Raw genomic sequence first — 16,548 nt, 5'->3', positions numbered from 1 at the left:
GACACATTTTGTTCATCTTACATTTCTGCAAGTTGAAATTTTCCAAAATAAAGGTGGGAGAACAAAGGAGGGAGGAGAAATAAAGGTATTTTCAAACTTTCAATAGGAAATGACATCTGAAGGAGGTGCTTCTGTAAGAAGGATACTAAACACAGATGGAGGCGAGTTGTGAGAAGCAATGATGAGTAAACCATGTTACTGAATCTAAAGAAACACTAACTGTGAAAAATAACTTTGTATTAGTATTATAACTAACTTGGGGACCAAAAACCAGATAGAAGCAATGTGACAGACCACAAAGATACGAAATGCAGAAGAGGAGTGGATCGCCATTGAAGCCTGCGCAGTCCGTTTATGCCCAGAAAGTGTTGCCTAATTTTAGACTCCTTTCAGTCAATGACCCATGTTAAGTATTTGAGTGTAACCACTATAAAATAGAAATATTTACGTAAATTTACAAATACACAAATGATATTATATAGAATGATGGGGATGAAAATATGTAATAAAATAGGAAAACATGAAAGAGAAGGAGTTGCACCTAATTCAAGTTAATGGTTTCCTCAACAAAGAGAGAAGGGGATCAGGGGGAGTGGTTTTTCTGTAAAATTGTACTTCTTTAAAATGTTCATATCTGTTAAATGTTGGTGGGGTGCACTGGTATTAAATTAGAGCTTTTTACATGTCTGACATATTTCACAGTTAAAAATTTTTTAAAAGAATCCATTCAAATACTTTATGATTTATATGGTCAGGCAGAACATGAGCAAGAGAACCAATGCCCAAGGGAAGAACTGCGATTTGCTATGACAATTCCTGCAGCTGAGACGTGCACCAGGCCCGGGGGGCTGGGGCGCTCGGGATCAGGGAACGTCCCCCAGAGCAGTGTCAGCCTGCGCTGATGCTTGAAGACATTTGACAGTGGACAAGGACGTTCAGGGCAGAAAGAATCAGGGTGGCCAAAACGTAGAGATGCAACAGAGCTGGGCGCCTGGACAAGGGCAGGCGGCTGGGTGTGACTGAAGCGAGGGTGCAGAGGGGAGGAGGTGGCTGACAGGTCTGCAGGGGAGGAGGCCCCGGAGTGTCGAAGCAGTGGCACCATTTCTGGAGAGCTTACTCTGGACCAGGAGATAAGCTGAGGGCTTTACCTGCGTTCTCGTTCAGTCTCCCCAGCAATCCTCTAAGGGAGCCACGGTTACTCCCATTTTATAGACGAGGAAACTGAGGCTTAGAGAAAATGAGTAGTTCTCTGTAAGTCACACAGTATGTGGTAGACACAGGATTTGCATGCAGGTCTTTTGACTTCAGAGCTCTGCTCTTAAGCAGATTTTAACCTGTAGGTGTTGGGGAGATATTAAAGAACCCTAAATAGAGGAGGGCATGAAGAGCTGTGCCGTGGAAACAGCCCTGTCAAAGTTTTAAAGCAGAATATCTCTGTAGGGGAACTGAGGGTGAGACATTAAAAATCAAGGCTAGTTTAGAGGTCTCTCAACGCCAGACCAAGCAGGGGGAACATCTTTGCTTTCCAAGACCATTCTCACACATCGTCCCACTTGACGTTGCCAGTAATCTGGGAGGATTATACGAAACACGATATTTTAATAAATTTCTCATGATTAAAATTGAAACCAAAAAGAAACTTAGATTGCACTGACATAGTAATAAAATGAAGAATATGTGGACTGTTTTACCTTACTGTATAATAGGAAAACCATTAATTCAGAACTTACGATAACTCATTTAGGGATTGGGATAAAAAATCTACATTTATTTAAAGATAAAATTTCCTCTTAGCAAATCAACAATATAAACAAGATGTTAGAGATGCATTTGACTTAGTCGAGAATAAATTTCCTTGCACTCATAAATGAAAAATGTTCACTGAAAGAAAATCACCATCTATTTAATAAAACATTTTCCCAAAAAGCACTAATCGCTAGGACTTAGTTTGACAATCAGGGTGACAAAATGCCTTTGACATAATACAACTAAAATTTTCAATTAGGCGTTCAAACTTTTTACAAATTCAGATGACTTATCATTAGTCAGAAATACTGAGAGGCTGTTCTTTAGTTTCAGGAGCAATTATTTTCTTAAGAACAATAGGATGTAAAAAGCAAAAGACAAATGATAAAATTGGAAAATATTTGCAATACACAATGTCTAAAATCAAGCCAAAAATTGGCAAAGTGCGTGAAAAATAAATAGCTTGATGTTCATTGTCTAATTTTAATTCTCACACGCATATATAATTTTCCATATATTACTTTGAAATTTAAAAAATTAAGAACTCTTGGGAAAAGAGATCTGAGTGATATAATGACAAGAACTTTGTATGAGAAGGCAGAAGATTTTTCCCATCTCTATGCTTTTGCTCACATCATTTTTTTAACCTAGGAAATCCTTGCCGCCATTGGTAAGCCGATTGTGTTCAACTCTTAGGTCAACTGTCAGCCCTTCGATGAAGCGTCCTTGGATCGTCCCAAGCCAAAAATAACCCCTTTCACTGAATAATTGAAGTAGTGCACCTGCTCTTCTTTTCTTGTGTTGAAGCCATTTCAGATCACCTTATAGTCATTGATGTGCAAGTTTTCTTTCCCCTCCTGGAACGTGACTGCTGCGTATGGACACCGTCAGCAGGTCAACCATGTTGACTGGTCTTTGTGTGCACACACTGCTTCAGGTAGTAAGCACACCATTCCCACATGGAAGGAAGAAAGGAGAAAGCACTGGGCAAGACGAGCAGAAAAGGACAGGGGAAAAAAGCAAAGAATGAGGAAAAAAGAAAGAAAAAGAAGGGAGAAAGAGGAAATGGAAAGGAAAGAATAAAGAAAAAGAAAAGGGAAAGGAAAGGGAATTTGATCAAAGTTGGCTAATTAAATATATCCATTTATCTCTTCTTCTTCCTATGAGAATTACATATAAAACTACACACACACTCACATACACATGTAAAAACAAACTGGACAATATGGTGAGATGGCCATCAATATTTGAAGAATTTTAACAAATCTGTGAAACATTAAAAGTACAGGAGAAGAGCAGCACTGTTCACAATAGCGAAAAGGTGGAAGCAACCCGACCGTCTATTGACAGATGAGTGGACAAACAAAATATGGTTACACATACAACGGAAACAGCCTTTAAAAGGAAAGGAATTATGATCACTCTACAACATGAATGAAACTTGAGGACATTATGCTGAGTGAAATGAGCCAGACAAAAGACAAATATTGTATGCTACCAGTCATATGAGGGACCTAGAGTTGCCAAGTTCATAGACAGAAAGCAGAACGGTGGGCGCCAGGGGCTGGGCGAGGGGGAAAGGGGAGTTAGTGTTAATGGGGACAGAGTTTCAGTTTGGGAAGATGAAAAAGTTCTAGAGATGGATGGTGGTGATAGTTGCACAACAATTGAATGTGCTTAGTAGCACTGAACGATATCCTGAAAATGGCTAAGACGGCAAATTTTGTGTTATGTGTATTTCACTACAATTAAAAATTTTTTACTTAAAAAGTAGATGAAGAGGACTTTTGCTTTCAGCCATGAAGGAGTAAGAGGAATCAATTTATTCCCCCACCTTAAACAGCTAGAAAACCAGACAAAACATTTGCCATAATGATGTTCAGACATTGGGCCATGGGCAGCATAGGACAGTGATGCCTGAGGGAAAGAAAACAAATGACTGCCCCAGCCCATTGCCTCAAAAGAGTTTCCAGCCCAGGGTGAGGAAACCCAAACAGATCCCAGTGTGCTTCTGGGGGACAAGACAGAGTTCAGAGTTTGGGGAGGCCAAGAAGGCCAAAGCTTGTGGGGCAGAAACCCAGAGAGGAGCAAGTGTGCAGACAGAGCCCCGAAGATCTGCAAAGGAGTCCCCTCCAGTCTTCTGCTGAGTGATGAGCTGTGCATCTGTGGTCCATGTAAAGACACTATGAAGGCCGGAGGTGGGAAGAGAGGGAAGGAGCAGGCAGTGTAACCAAAGAGCCCAATCAGGCCAGAAAGAGTTTGTGCTTGGACAGACTTCATCACCAGCAGACCAGCTCCACCAGAAAGGTTAAAGCAGTGCCTTTGGGCAGCAGGAAAAGGCCAGCAGACAGAAAGTCGGATGGATACGAAGGAATAAAGAGTGCCCCAAATGGTAAGTATGTGAGTAAACATAAAGAGTATGTTTCTCATTTTAAGAAAATTATTTAAAAGAAAAGTTAGAGACTAAGTAAAGATCTAGAAGATTTGAACATTACAACCAACTTGACTTAACTGATATTTATAGAACACTCTACCCAACAACACTAAAATATAAATTCTTTTTAAGTGCACTCAGAACATTTGCCAAGATATTCTGGGCCATAAAACACATCTCAATAAATTTAAAAGGATTGAAATCATGCAAAGCATGTTCTCTGACCACAACAGAATTAAATCAGAAATCAATAAGAGAAAGATGTCTGGAAAATGACCAAACAGTTGGAATTTAACAACACACTTATAAATAACCCATGGGCCAAAGGAGAAATTACAAAGGATATTAGAAAATATTTTGTCATGAATGAAAATGAAAACCCAACAGATCAAAAATTTGGGATGCACCTAAATCAGTGCTTAGAGAGAAATTTATAGCTTCAAGTACTTACATTAGAAAAGAAGAAAGGTCTCAAATCAGTGATATGAGAATCTACTTTATGCAACTTCTAAAACAAAGAACACCAAGGATAGTGGAGCAGAAAGGAAAAGACAGAGAGAGAGGGAGTGCCTGGGTCCTTCAGCATCCTGGCATTTTTCATCATGCTCACTGGTTCAAAGTTGCAAGATGGTTGTACTATTTCCAGCTTTACATCCATGTTCCAAGCAAGAAGAAGGGAGAACAGCAAAATGGTTCTGACCACGTCTCTCTCTTTTTATCCTAAACAGAAAACCTTCCTAGGAGTCCTACTTAGCAGACTTCCACTAAATTCTCATTGGCCAGAACCTTGTTACATGGCCATATCTAGCTGGAAGTGTCTAGAGACTGCGCCCTGGGTCAGCCAACAAACAGTGTTGGCTGCATAGATCAAAGCACCCCATAAACCATAAATCACATACGGGAGTGAGGGATCAACATCATTAGGCTCCAATAACCAAACACACGAGGAACTTCTTGGAGTGATTGTGAAATTGAATCTATGGGTACCAAGCCCCTGAACTGCTTTTTATCATGATTTCTTTCTTCAACTGCAATGATTTCCTCCACACCTTTTGGATATTTTGTGCTATTTTTCTTATCCCATAACAGAAACTTTTACCATAGCCAAAGGAAAAGCAACTAAATTCTTAGAGGAATTAATGAGCAAAACACAGATTAGAGACACATTGATAACTGATAGGTATGAAATAAAACATCATTCTGCTTTTGTTTCAATGCACACTTCATGTATAGTGAAGCACATCTGTTTTTGGTGGATTTGATGCTCTGACATTGTAGCTGTCCAGGAAGATGCTCTGATAGAGACCCAGGACCATCACTAGGCTGCAGACTAAGACACAAAATTCCTTTCAGTAACTGGGTCCTTCTTGGGAGTTTTTTCCTGGAGAACCCGTAAAGGTTTTGTAAGAAGAAAGCCACACTCCCCACCACTAACACTGGTACTAATGCTCTGCAAAGACGGTAAGGAGGGTTTCAGCACCAACATGGAACACATAGTTTCACACAGACAGAGTCACCGAGCTTCCAGGCGCAGGTTATGCAGCCCCCAAGCCCAGAAGGCTAAAGGGGAAGCTGTTAATTTAACAGGAGCCATGCACACTTTTAAACTGCTCCTGATTTAAGTTAAAGAGAGAAGTAAATTAAATTTTATGAAAGCTTTGACTTTTAATACTATCGGCAGTATATTAAAACGTTCTGAAGATTATTTATGATACATATTTTCTAAAACGGATCCAAGTCCAATGATGGAAAGCGTGAAAAGCTCCAAGCATTAAGTACTTAAAACTCTCCTCGCCATATTTAGAGTGGGAAATCTCAGGAGACGTTGCTTAAGAAACTTCCCATGTTTTCTAGCGACTTTATTCTCGTGTCTTAAACATTGCTGCAGTGCGTGGCCATGGGGAAACCAGCCGGGATGTCACTGGCAGTCACGCTAAAAGAGGTTTGGAAAGGGAAGTGCAGGGCGTGTGTCAAGATTTCATTTCTTCAGCAGCACGGCACAGGTGGCGCTTAGAGAATACTTGCCCTTGATAGCCCTGCTCATGCAAATCTGGACTCCTAGAGTACACTATGCTATAAGGCAGCTGAGTTCATACAAATACTTGGGGATTAGCTATATTCATTCAGAATGCTAAGACGGTTTGCTTAACAACTAAAGGATAGTAAGTTTTTTTTTTAAGTCTTAATTAATTTCATGCATTGCGGTAAAATTCTGAGTGGATCAATCCCTGCTTTAAATATAAGTGAAGAAATAAGGGCCCATGTCATAAATTTCAGGAAAATAACATATTTCCCCTTTTATTTTCCACTTGCAAAGGCCAGAGAATACAGGGAATTGTTCATTGTTCTTTCTCTGTTTGATTGATTTAACTCTTTTGGTGAAGGGGGGATCCACTTAGTAGATTAACTAGTCCAGATCATTAAAATAGAATGCCGGCAAATAAGAAATGTACCCTAAAGGAAAGAAGCAATCAGTGGTTGATGATGCTAGCATTGGAAGGTCTGTTGAAGGCAAACCTGTAAAATCCCTAATACCAATCCAGGAAAATCAAAGTTAGACAAAAAATTTCAAGTGGCAATGGGTGGCCCACGTGCCAGGATCAGATAAGGTGAGGGTTGGGGCAGGTGACAGGGATCAGTAAGTCACCACCGTCTGGAGGGGGCAGGGCCCAGAGCCGTGGGCAGCTTCTGTGTGTCTGTGGAGCTGGCTAAAGACATCCAAGCGCGAGTGTCCCTGTGAGAACCCGAGCTCTGAATGCACTCGTTCCTCCGTCGCCTCTTAACCAGAGCTGCTGAATTCGACTCACAAGGGGAGAGCTAGACTGGAGATGAGTCCAGAAAACTTGACATCTATAGGAGGCTTGAAGGAACTGAGACTGTTTTGCCTGAAGAAATACAGGAGGGCATAGAAGGCACGAAACCTGGCTTCAGGTACTTGAAGAGCTACCATTTGAAATAATAACAGCAAAAGAAATAATAGCAACTAGCTTTTGCATGCTTTAGCTCATTTAATTCTCACAGTAAGACTATGAAGCTGATGTTATCAGTAGCTACTTACAGATAAGCACACCAAGGCACGGAGGCATTAAGCTTCCCTCCCACAGCCACACTGACGAGGCGTTGGCAGAGCTGGATTCAGACTCAGGTAGTCTGGCACCCATGCTCCAAACCGCTTTGCTGCCCCTGGACAGAGGTAGAACTGGGCCAAAGTTCATTGGTGAGGGTTTCAGATTTTGACTCAACGTAACAAAGAATTTTCTCACAATAGGAACTGCATAAAATAATAATCCTACAACAGCCCTATGAGTAAGGTGCTATTATGTTCATTTTGCAGACAAGGAAACAAATCCAGAGAGTTTAAGATGGCTCATGTTCCATATCTAGTAAATGGCAGAAGGGGATTAAAACTCAAATCAGCCTGATACCGAAACTTATGCTCTTCCTACTACAGCCCAGGCTCCTAATAATATAGTATGTTCCCTGCCATACGACGTGGTTCAGCAGAGAATCAGAGCATCATCCTTGAAAGTAACCCAAGATTACACCCAATCCAACCCTTTGTTAACAGTTAAGAGAAACTTCAGACTGATGGAGGAAAAGTTGCTGGCTTGAGGAACACATGTAAGTGGTGGCTGGGCGGAGGCCAGAACTCCGGTTTCCTAACTCCCCACAAGGTTCTTTCTGCTTCACTGAGTCAGATGCACAGCTGGATGACCAAGTCCAAGGTGCTCCGGTCCCACAGTTTATATCATGCCCACGCTTCTGCCTCTACACAAATGCAACAGGGCTGTTCTTGCTGATTCCCTCCTGGGTTTTGTTATGGAGACTGTATCTGTGACAGCCCGTGTTACTTGTTCAGAATTATTTGCCTCTGCCCTGCCCTTCTCATGACTTCCCAGAAGGCGAAGGGTGCATCCCACACCATTAACTTTGGACTTCCCATGTAACGTGTGGGAGATGGTGACAGCTTCCCAGTTCCCAGCAGAGGCTCTATGAGATGGTGAGCGTTTCCAGCTGCCCTCTGGAGCTCCCACCCTCTATCACGAGAAGAGTACAGCCCAGATGGCAGCTGCTCATTCAGCCTCAGTCTTGGCATGAGAAGACACGGAGAGCACAGCCAAGCCCAGCAGAGCTGCAGCTGACTCGCAGGATTCTTAAGTGAAAAATAAATGTTGGTTGTTGGATGCCACAGAGATTCAGGGGTTGTTAGTTACTGTAGCAAAAGCTGACTAATGCAAAAATTGGTATGTGGAAGTAGGGGCTGCCCTAACAAAAAGCTCAAATACGTGGCATTGGTTTTGGGTCTATGTGACAGGGAGCCAGAAAACTCTTAAAGGAAGTTGGAAAAATGGCAACCCAAGGTATGCAGTACTGAAACATTTGGCAAAAAAAAGCACCTGTGATAACTTAGAAGGTAGAAAATGCACTTACTAAACTTTTTTTCAAAACAGAATGCTACCAGTGTAAATTGGTCATTATAGGATGCCTCCACAGCCTATACAGGGAACAAATGACCCCCACCCAAAAAAACCCAACAAAAAACCTCACTGATTTGCACTCACAGTTGAAAGAGAATACAGAAATTCCAAAAATTCCAGGACTTGCAGGATTTGAAAATGGAACTCTTTATCACCAAATCAAGGTTGGCCATTAAGGCACCGCCTCCTGGCAATGTCCAAAACAAGGGTACGGCTGTTACCCTCTTTGTTGAAATCTCCAACTAGATTAACGTGGCCTCCAATGGAATTTCTCAGATGCACAAAATGGCCTGGGGGAAGAGACCCAGAATTTGGTCTCCTGGAAGCAGGATAAGCTCATTGTAACTGAGTCCAGAAAGAAAAAAACCTGAACCAGAAATAACTACGGGAGTGCTACGTGCACAGGGAGCTGAGTGGCATCACACCCATTAAAAACAAACACAATCGTTTCAGGAGAGAGGAAGTGCTAAACATGCTTTGAGCCTCAATTAAAACAGACTGCTACTACTTGAGATCTAAAATGATCCTTGGCTTGTGTCTTTCCTATATGTAGGAAACAGGGTAAGAAATCTGCCTATCCATCAAGGAGAGCACACCTTCTAGAGCCTTCCTCAGAGGTAGCCAGGGAAGATAACAGAAGAGCTGACTTCCAGAGGGACTATCCAGATCCAGACAGACCGGGGAGTTCTCCCAGAGAGCCCAGTAGGAGCCTAATCCAGGAAGACTCCTCACTCCCAGCCTCAGGGTCCTCCAAATATTTGCCCAGCAGGACATTAGGACTGACAGACTGTTGCAGGGTTCCCATCCTTTCTCTTACAAATGAGAGTTTTATTGAGCTTATCTTGTCTTCGTGCACCATTGAATACTGGGGGTGGGGAGCACTTAGCCTGCCTTTCTGGTTCTTGAAACTCTAGGTCAAGAGAAACTGTATCTGGACGTGATATGGATCTTGACAGCCTGGACTTCACAGTGATGCCATAAATGGCTGATACCTTTAGGCTGCCTTGAGGAGGGGACAAGTGTATTTTTCACATGGGAGGAGAGTGAATATGTGTGACTAAGAGAGCAGCGTGTGGCAAGTTGTATTACATGTTCACAATCACTCCTGGTCTCTCTGCTCTTGCTGTGTCTTCCCAACAGGCAGGGTGTACATCTCTGCCATGTTTACTTTGGACAGGGGCAAATGACCTGCTTTGAAAAATGGAATATGAAAAGAAATGAGCGTGCCAATTCCCAGCTGAGGCTTAAGAGGTATTGTGTGTTTCTGCTCGCCCTCTGGAGCTCCTACAATGAGGAGAACATGCCCCAGTTAGTGGCTGCTCCATCAGAGCCTGGGTCCAAAAATGAGGATGAGAGGAGCCAAGCTTGGCCAAGCCCAACAGAGCCACAGCTGACTGGGAGACCCGTAGAGAGAAATAAATGTTTGTGTTGTAAGCCTCTGAAATTTGTATAATATTTTTTGCCACAGCAAAAACTAATACAATATTCAAGCATAATAACCACAGACCCAGTGTTACTCATAGAGACTCAAGTGTCATTTTTTCTCAAGATTGTATTCAGCAGCTTTGTTCAACAGAAATATAATCCAAGTCACACATGTAACTTTAAATTTTCTGGTAGCCACATTGAAAAAGTAAAGTAAAAAGGTAAAACAAGTTTAAAAATATATTTTATCTTACCCAATATATCTAAAATATTATCATTTCAACATATGATCAACAAAAAAAAATAAACATGAGATAATTTGCTTTTTTTGGTACTAAGTGTTCAAAATCTGATGGTCTTTTTTTCTTTTTTGGTTGTTAGGTGATCCTTTATTGAAGTACTGTCCTCACCAAGTCTTAACTAGCTGGGCATTCCACAGCACCATTGTTGATGTCATCGATGACATCATGAGGGTGGCGACCATCAACGTTGCAGCCCACAGACTGGGCAGTCCCCAGGATCTCTTTAATGGTTCCAGAGAGTTCTCTGGCCAATGACCGGTGCCGCATCTGTCGAGCAATGTTGACAATCTCATCAAAGGTGATGTTTCCACTGTGCTTTATGTTTTTCTGCTTCTTTCGGTCTCTTGGTGGTTCCTTGAGTGCTTTGATGATCAGGGCAGAGGCAGAAGGTACTACCTCAATCTGAGCCTGTCGGTTCTGGATCGTCAGTTTCACAGTGATCCTCAGACCCTTCCAATCACCAGTTACCTTGGCGATGTCATCGCCCACCTTTTTTGGAGACAGACCCAGGGGGCCGATCTTGGGGGCCAGGGCAGACGTGGCACCGACGTCCCCACCGGTGCACCTCAGGTACACGACTTTGATCTCGTTGGGGTCGAACTTGGGTGGCATGGTGGAGGCGTCTGGTGTCAGATGAACCCAGATTCGGGACGACCGAAGAGAGTTGCACCTTAGCCTCCTCCGAGCCGAGTGGAAAGAACTGATGGTCTTTTATACTTACAGCATACTGTAACCTGGATGAGCCACAGTTTAAGTGCTCAACAGCTCCATGTGGCTAGTGACCGCATAGGACAGTACAAGTCGACAAAATGATTCTTCTTCCTGACTAGAACTTCCACAAGTAAAAAGAACACCAGATTTGGAGGCAAAAGAACAGAATTCTAGTCCCAGCTCAGCTACCAGCTATCTGTAGGACTCTGAGCAAAAGATATGTCTGGGAGTCATCTTGAAATGAGGCATTAGACCATCTCCCAAGTCTCTTTCTGTTTTGAGCACTTAGGAAATGTCAAAGCAATACTGACTACTCGATCAGTCAGGGGTTCTTGGTCGTAAATAAGAGACAGAAACCGACTCAGGCTAATTCTTGCAAAAGCAAGGAGGAGGCGTGGAAGGTTTCCTGGAAGGTTCTCAGGAGTTCACAAAACTGATAAGAGGTTGGCCGGCCAGTCTTGGAGGACAGACCAACAGGACTAAGGCATCTGAGACAGTATACACAATCAGCTGGCAGGGATGTCCCTGGCACTGCTGTAGGATTTGCTACCTTTGGACACCCCAAGGTGAGTTCTAAAGCAGCCACAGCAGCTGTAAAGGAACCCAACCTTCCTTTTATCTCTGTGTCATCCGTGCTACACCCAGTGTCCTGGGAGGGCCCAGGTAGATGCTTGACTCCTGGCTGCCCGGGAGCCAGGACAGAGAGAATCACCTCCTTTCAGTGTCTCACTGCCGTCTTCACTAACGTGAGTGGTTTTGGAACAAGGCCTTGGTCTTAGTATTAAGGAGCATGCAGGAATTCAATTAAATACGGTTATATTCTCAAGGATCCTGTTATTTGGCTGGATCTTTGAGGCATTGATTAGACATCACTCTCAGTCTCAATTCTTATCAGAGCTCAGAGCTGCTGGTGGTTTTTTTGAATCTGAAGGTCCTAGAGGACAACAGGGGCTCTGGGATGATTTTGTCAGGATCCGTGAAGTGCTATCAACAAACCTCATTAAAAAAACTAATAGCAACAAAACTGCGCTACTTCCATATCTCCACTTAAAAAAAAAGCAAATTTCATAGCTCCTTTTTGAAGTTCTTGCAATTTTCAGAAGTGCTCATAGATTCATTTTCAGGTAAAACGAAAAAATTAAAGTGAACATAGCTTATCATACAGAATAAGAAGAGAATGCACCAAAAGATATGAAAACTTTGCCAATTCTGCACTAATAACTTATTATGTAAAACACTGGCTTCTCACAATATAGATGTTCTTCCTCCCAAGATTTTTTGTACCTCTGTAGAATGCAAAAATAAAATCTATGTCTCCACAAATACTGATAACCCCAGATTAGATCTACACTAGAGTTCTAAGAGCCTACTCATGTGCAATTTATCAAAGTCATTTTTACTGTGGTGATATTACTATTGTTTTGTGATGATATACTGTACAAAATGCCATTATCAAAGAGTTACATTCTGTGAACAATGACTACGGTAGCAGTCTGTTAATGCATCACCATTGATTTATTGGGTACATTTTCTCTTTGGGTCCTCAAAAGCCTTTGTAAATCTACTCGACATCAGGACAATTAATAGCGTACGCCCTCCAGAGGCAGGGTGCAGTGCCTGTCCTGTGTTGCTCTCAGGAGATGCCATTGCCAATTCCATCCCGGAGGCCGGAGACGGACCGGGGGATGAGGCCATATTACGAAAACAGCATCAGATTAAGTAACGAGTCATCTCACTGGAACAAGACATTCTTTTCAGTTTTTGTAACAAATAGGTGAGTGAGGACAACCTGGGGACAGCTGTGAAGGTATGATTTCCTCCTTTATCAATGGAATCTGTGTGAGTCAGGTGGAAGGCATGGTGTCTGTTATTCACTGATGAAAGAAGAAAGTCAAACTTCACCCATTCATTTAGGTAGAACACACTCACTGCTTTCCTAAATCTGTTGGTTTCCTTTTGGTTGAATCATATTCTTTTAAAAAAAAAATACCATTTGGAAAGCATTTTGTACACCTTTAATATTAAGGTGGCAAGAGCTACATAATTGTGACTTTTTCTATAAAACGATTGTACAGAGAATACACCAAGTGTAAATGAAAATTTGCAGGACGCAAGACCAGTGGATCTCACATTAGTTGCTAGGGGGGAAAAAGAGATTATTAAAATAAACATTAAAATGCATTTTTTAGTTGTTTACGTTTCAAAACGGCTGTGAGAACAACTGTTGACTACTACCCCATGATGATATCTCACGCCAAAGAGATTTATTCCCAACCATAACTTGGATAGAAAAGAAAAAGATCTTATAAGCAACATGATGTATAAAATGGACAGTACTTATTTGTTTAAAGAATCATCAGGACCAGGGCAAAATGACAACATTCTTTTTTGGTTTGTTAAATAACCAAACAAATATATCTTATTAGCAACAGCAACCTTGGCCCTGGGCATTTCTGAGGAATTAATGAGCAACTGACATTTACAGCCCAGGACAAAATTCTTCCAGCCTTTCAGAAATCCCCAGGAAAGGGCCTAGGCAGGCCTTGATCAGATGCCTTAATGGTTCCTACTTCTCTTCTGGGGAGGACCTTTCTGGCATTCACTGACGCTCGGCAGTCCCTCCCCTGCCCTTCCCGGGCACAGGGAAGACTAGAAGACTTCTCAGCCTTCCTGTAATTAGTTGGGGCCGTGTGACACAAAATGGAGAAAGAAATGGCATTATCATTTTGGGACTGAATTAGTGAAAAGCCCAAGCAGGAGTCTCCGGTCATTCTTGTGACCTGCCACAGCCACTGAGGAGCTTGGCACAGGGGAGGCACAAGGTCAAAGCAGCCCGGATCCCTGAACCACCACATGGACCAACAGCAGACTCTGTGTGGGTGAGAAATAAACGCATGTTGTGTTAAACTACTGCGATTATGGGGTTGTTTGTAACAGCAGTAGAACCTGGCCTATTTATTACTCAAAGTTTGAATTAAAAACACATGATTTGAGCGGCCGGCCCGGTGGTGCAGCAGTTAAGTTCGCACATTCTGCTTCTTGGCGACCCGGGGTTTGCCGGTTCTGATCCTGGGTGCAGATGTGTCACCACGGGCACGTCATGCTGTGGTAGGTGTCCCACGTATAAAGTAGAGGAAGATGGGCACAGATGTTAGCTCAGGGCCAGGCTTCTTCAGCAAAAAAGAGGAGGACAGGCAGTAGTTAACTCAGGGCTAATCTTTCTCAAAAAAAATAAATTAAAAATTAAAAAATAAATAAATAAATAAATAAAAACACATCACTCCAAAAAAATATTTACCTAACCTCATTGGCTTCTCTTGAGAGTAGTTTGACATGTACTCCTTCATGGAAACAAGTAGGCTCGGCATTTCCAGGGCCAACTTTTGGGGCAGGGCAGGTGGAAAAGACACACAGCCCAGACAGAGGCAGGTACCAAGCTCACTCAGCAACTGTTGAACCACACTGCAAGTTAAATATTTGGATTGGCAGGAAGGAAGGGGATTTTCCACAGAGGGAAGAATGCAAAGGACTTAGAAATGTTACTTGGAGCAAGTTACTTAGTCCACTAAGACTCAGTTTTATTATCTGTCAAATGAAAATAAGAGGATGGCCTGATGCAGTAGATTCTGTTTATGTCTGTGTGGGGGCCTGGAATTGGCCACCCCAAGATATGTCTCTTTGGCATGATGATTGTTTGGGGGTGGTTACTTTTAATAAACTGCAGACAGGAAAGCAACTGAAAAGTAGAATTTACTTACCCTTTGTTAAGAGATATTTACATTTGTAAGGGAAATCTCCATCTGTAAAGGTGTCTCCCTCTCTGTACCAGGAAGAAGGGGGATGACCTTATCTCTAGAAACTCTTATCAATATAGAATGCAAGGATTAAATCTGCATAATAATCTTATTCCTGTTTATTGTGCTTGTCTGGCAACCTCCTGTGACTCCCCCGATCCCCAACTTCCTCCTTTGTCTTTAGCTGGATATGATATTTAAGGTGGTGGCTTCAGCCATTTTGGCAAGTTGCTCAGCTTGCCTGAGCCTCTCCCATGTATAGATGTTATAAAGCTTTGCTTAATTTTCTCCTGTTATTCTGTCTCATGTGAATTTAATTCATTCTCCGGCCAGAAGAATCCACAGTAGATAGAGGAACTGTCTTCCTCCCCTACATCTGCCTATCTCCTCTCTGGTTATACAACGGTAGCACACATTGACCAACTTCCTGTGGCCAGCATCTGTATCTCGTTGCCTGATAGCTTTCTCTGGTGGCTGGAGCCTGCTCTGCCTTCATCCATAGTGGCCAGATGTGCCAGAGAATTAGCTTCCCCTGTGTGCAGCTGTCAGACAAAGGATGACTGCTAGGGCTTGTTGTATAAACACCCCAGCTCCCTCCCTCATCCACAGGGTGAGATGACTACACAGCACCTGTTTGCACTGGGTCCATAGCTCCCTGGAGAGATTAAGCTCCAGTCATCCACAGTACTGTGTCTGACAGTAAACCTCTGCCTTCCCTTCCCTGTGTCACAGGCCACTCCTGTCCCAGGATTGCCTCCTAACTAAACCACTTGTACTGAACTCTTTGTCTCATGGGACACCTGGGACAATCAAAACTCAGAACTCAGCTAAGGGTATAAGTGGCAGAATTCGAAACAAAGCAGCATGTGAAATGCATAGTCCTGTGCCCTGTCTCCTGAAAGCGCTTAATAAACGTTAGCTTTCATGATTATCATCGTTATTTTTTATGAACTTGAGGAGGAAATAAGAGAGAGGAAAGGCTTCAGTGAGACTCTACAACTAATGAAGGTTGGCATTGTGGAATAAAGGGAAATGAAGTCGGCCAGGAATTAAGTAAATAATTTAGCAGCATCTGTCTTGTTCGTTGAAAGATATGATAATAGATGCCACAGCATTCACCAACTTAGAAAACAGAGGCACACAAAAATGCCACCCAGTGCCATGCACCAGGGCTAAGGGCAAGGGCTGGGAGCGGCAGCCAGAGACGAGTGGCCTGGGGTGACAGACTGCGCTGACTTAGACCTCCAGCAGAGAGCCATTGTAGCTTCTTAGTAAGTGATATCTGCAGAAAAAGCTTACACATAATCAACACACAGTGTAAGGAGGACAGTTACCTGAGGTCTGCATTGCATTCTCTAAAAGATGTGAGCAATGCGTGTCACGTGTAAATTCCAACCCCAGGCCCCGTGTAGTCAGCCCCGAGTTACTGTACTCAGGCAACTCTGTCCGAAGGCATCAGCCAGTCTACATATGTTAATCCACAAAGCAGCCAGCCCCAGTAATTGCCAGTTCATTTATAGCTCTCCCTGGAAACCGGCCATCATGGGCTGTCACAACCCAGTATGTCAGGTCACCACATCCAAATTCCTGGTGTTGTACACACACACTGCATTCCAATCGAGGTGCGGCAGCCTCACGTGTGGGCAGGTCCAGGCTCA

At 42.8% G+C, this 16,548-nt stretch overlaps 2 protein-coding genes across 2 annotated transcripts in view; both read right to left on the bottom strand.

Moving 5' to 3' along the window:
- SDK1 (sidekick cell adhesion molecule 1) overlaps nt 1-16,548 on the bottom strand; it is a 625,710-nt gene that overhangs the window by 297,454 nt on the left and 311,708 nt on the right. The gene's annotated exons all lie outside the window — the stretch shown is intronic.
- LOC124242500 (60S ribosomal protein L12-like) lies at nt 10,462-11,012 on the bottom strand. The gene has a single exon (XM_046667597.1). It carries the CDS (start codon nt 10,995-10,997, stop codon nt 10,500-10,502), a length of 498 nt encoding a protein of 165 aa, XP_046523553.1. The 5' UTR covers nt 10,998-11,012; the 3' UTR covers nt 10,462-10,499.

This window comes from Equus quagga, chromosome 7 (genome assembly GCF_021613505.1).
Source record: "Equus quagga isolate Etosha38 chromosome 7, UCLA_HA_Equagga_1.0, whole genome shotgun sequence".
NCBI classification, from domain to species: domain Eukaryota; kingdom Metazoa; phylum Chordata; class Mammalia; order Perissodactyla; family Equidae; genus Equus; species Equus quagga.
The sequence above is the reverse complement of the archived record's forward strand: the minus strand, read 5'-3'. Positions and strand labels throughout refer to the sequence as shown.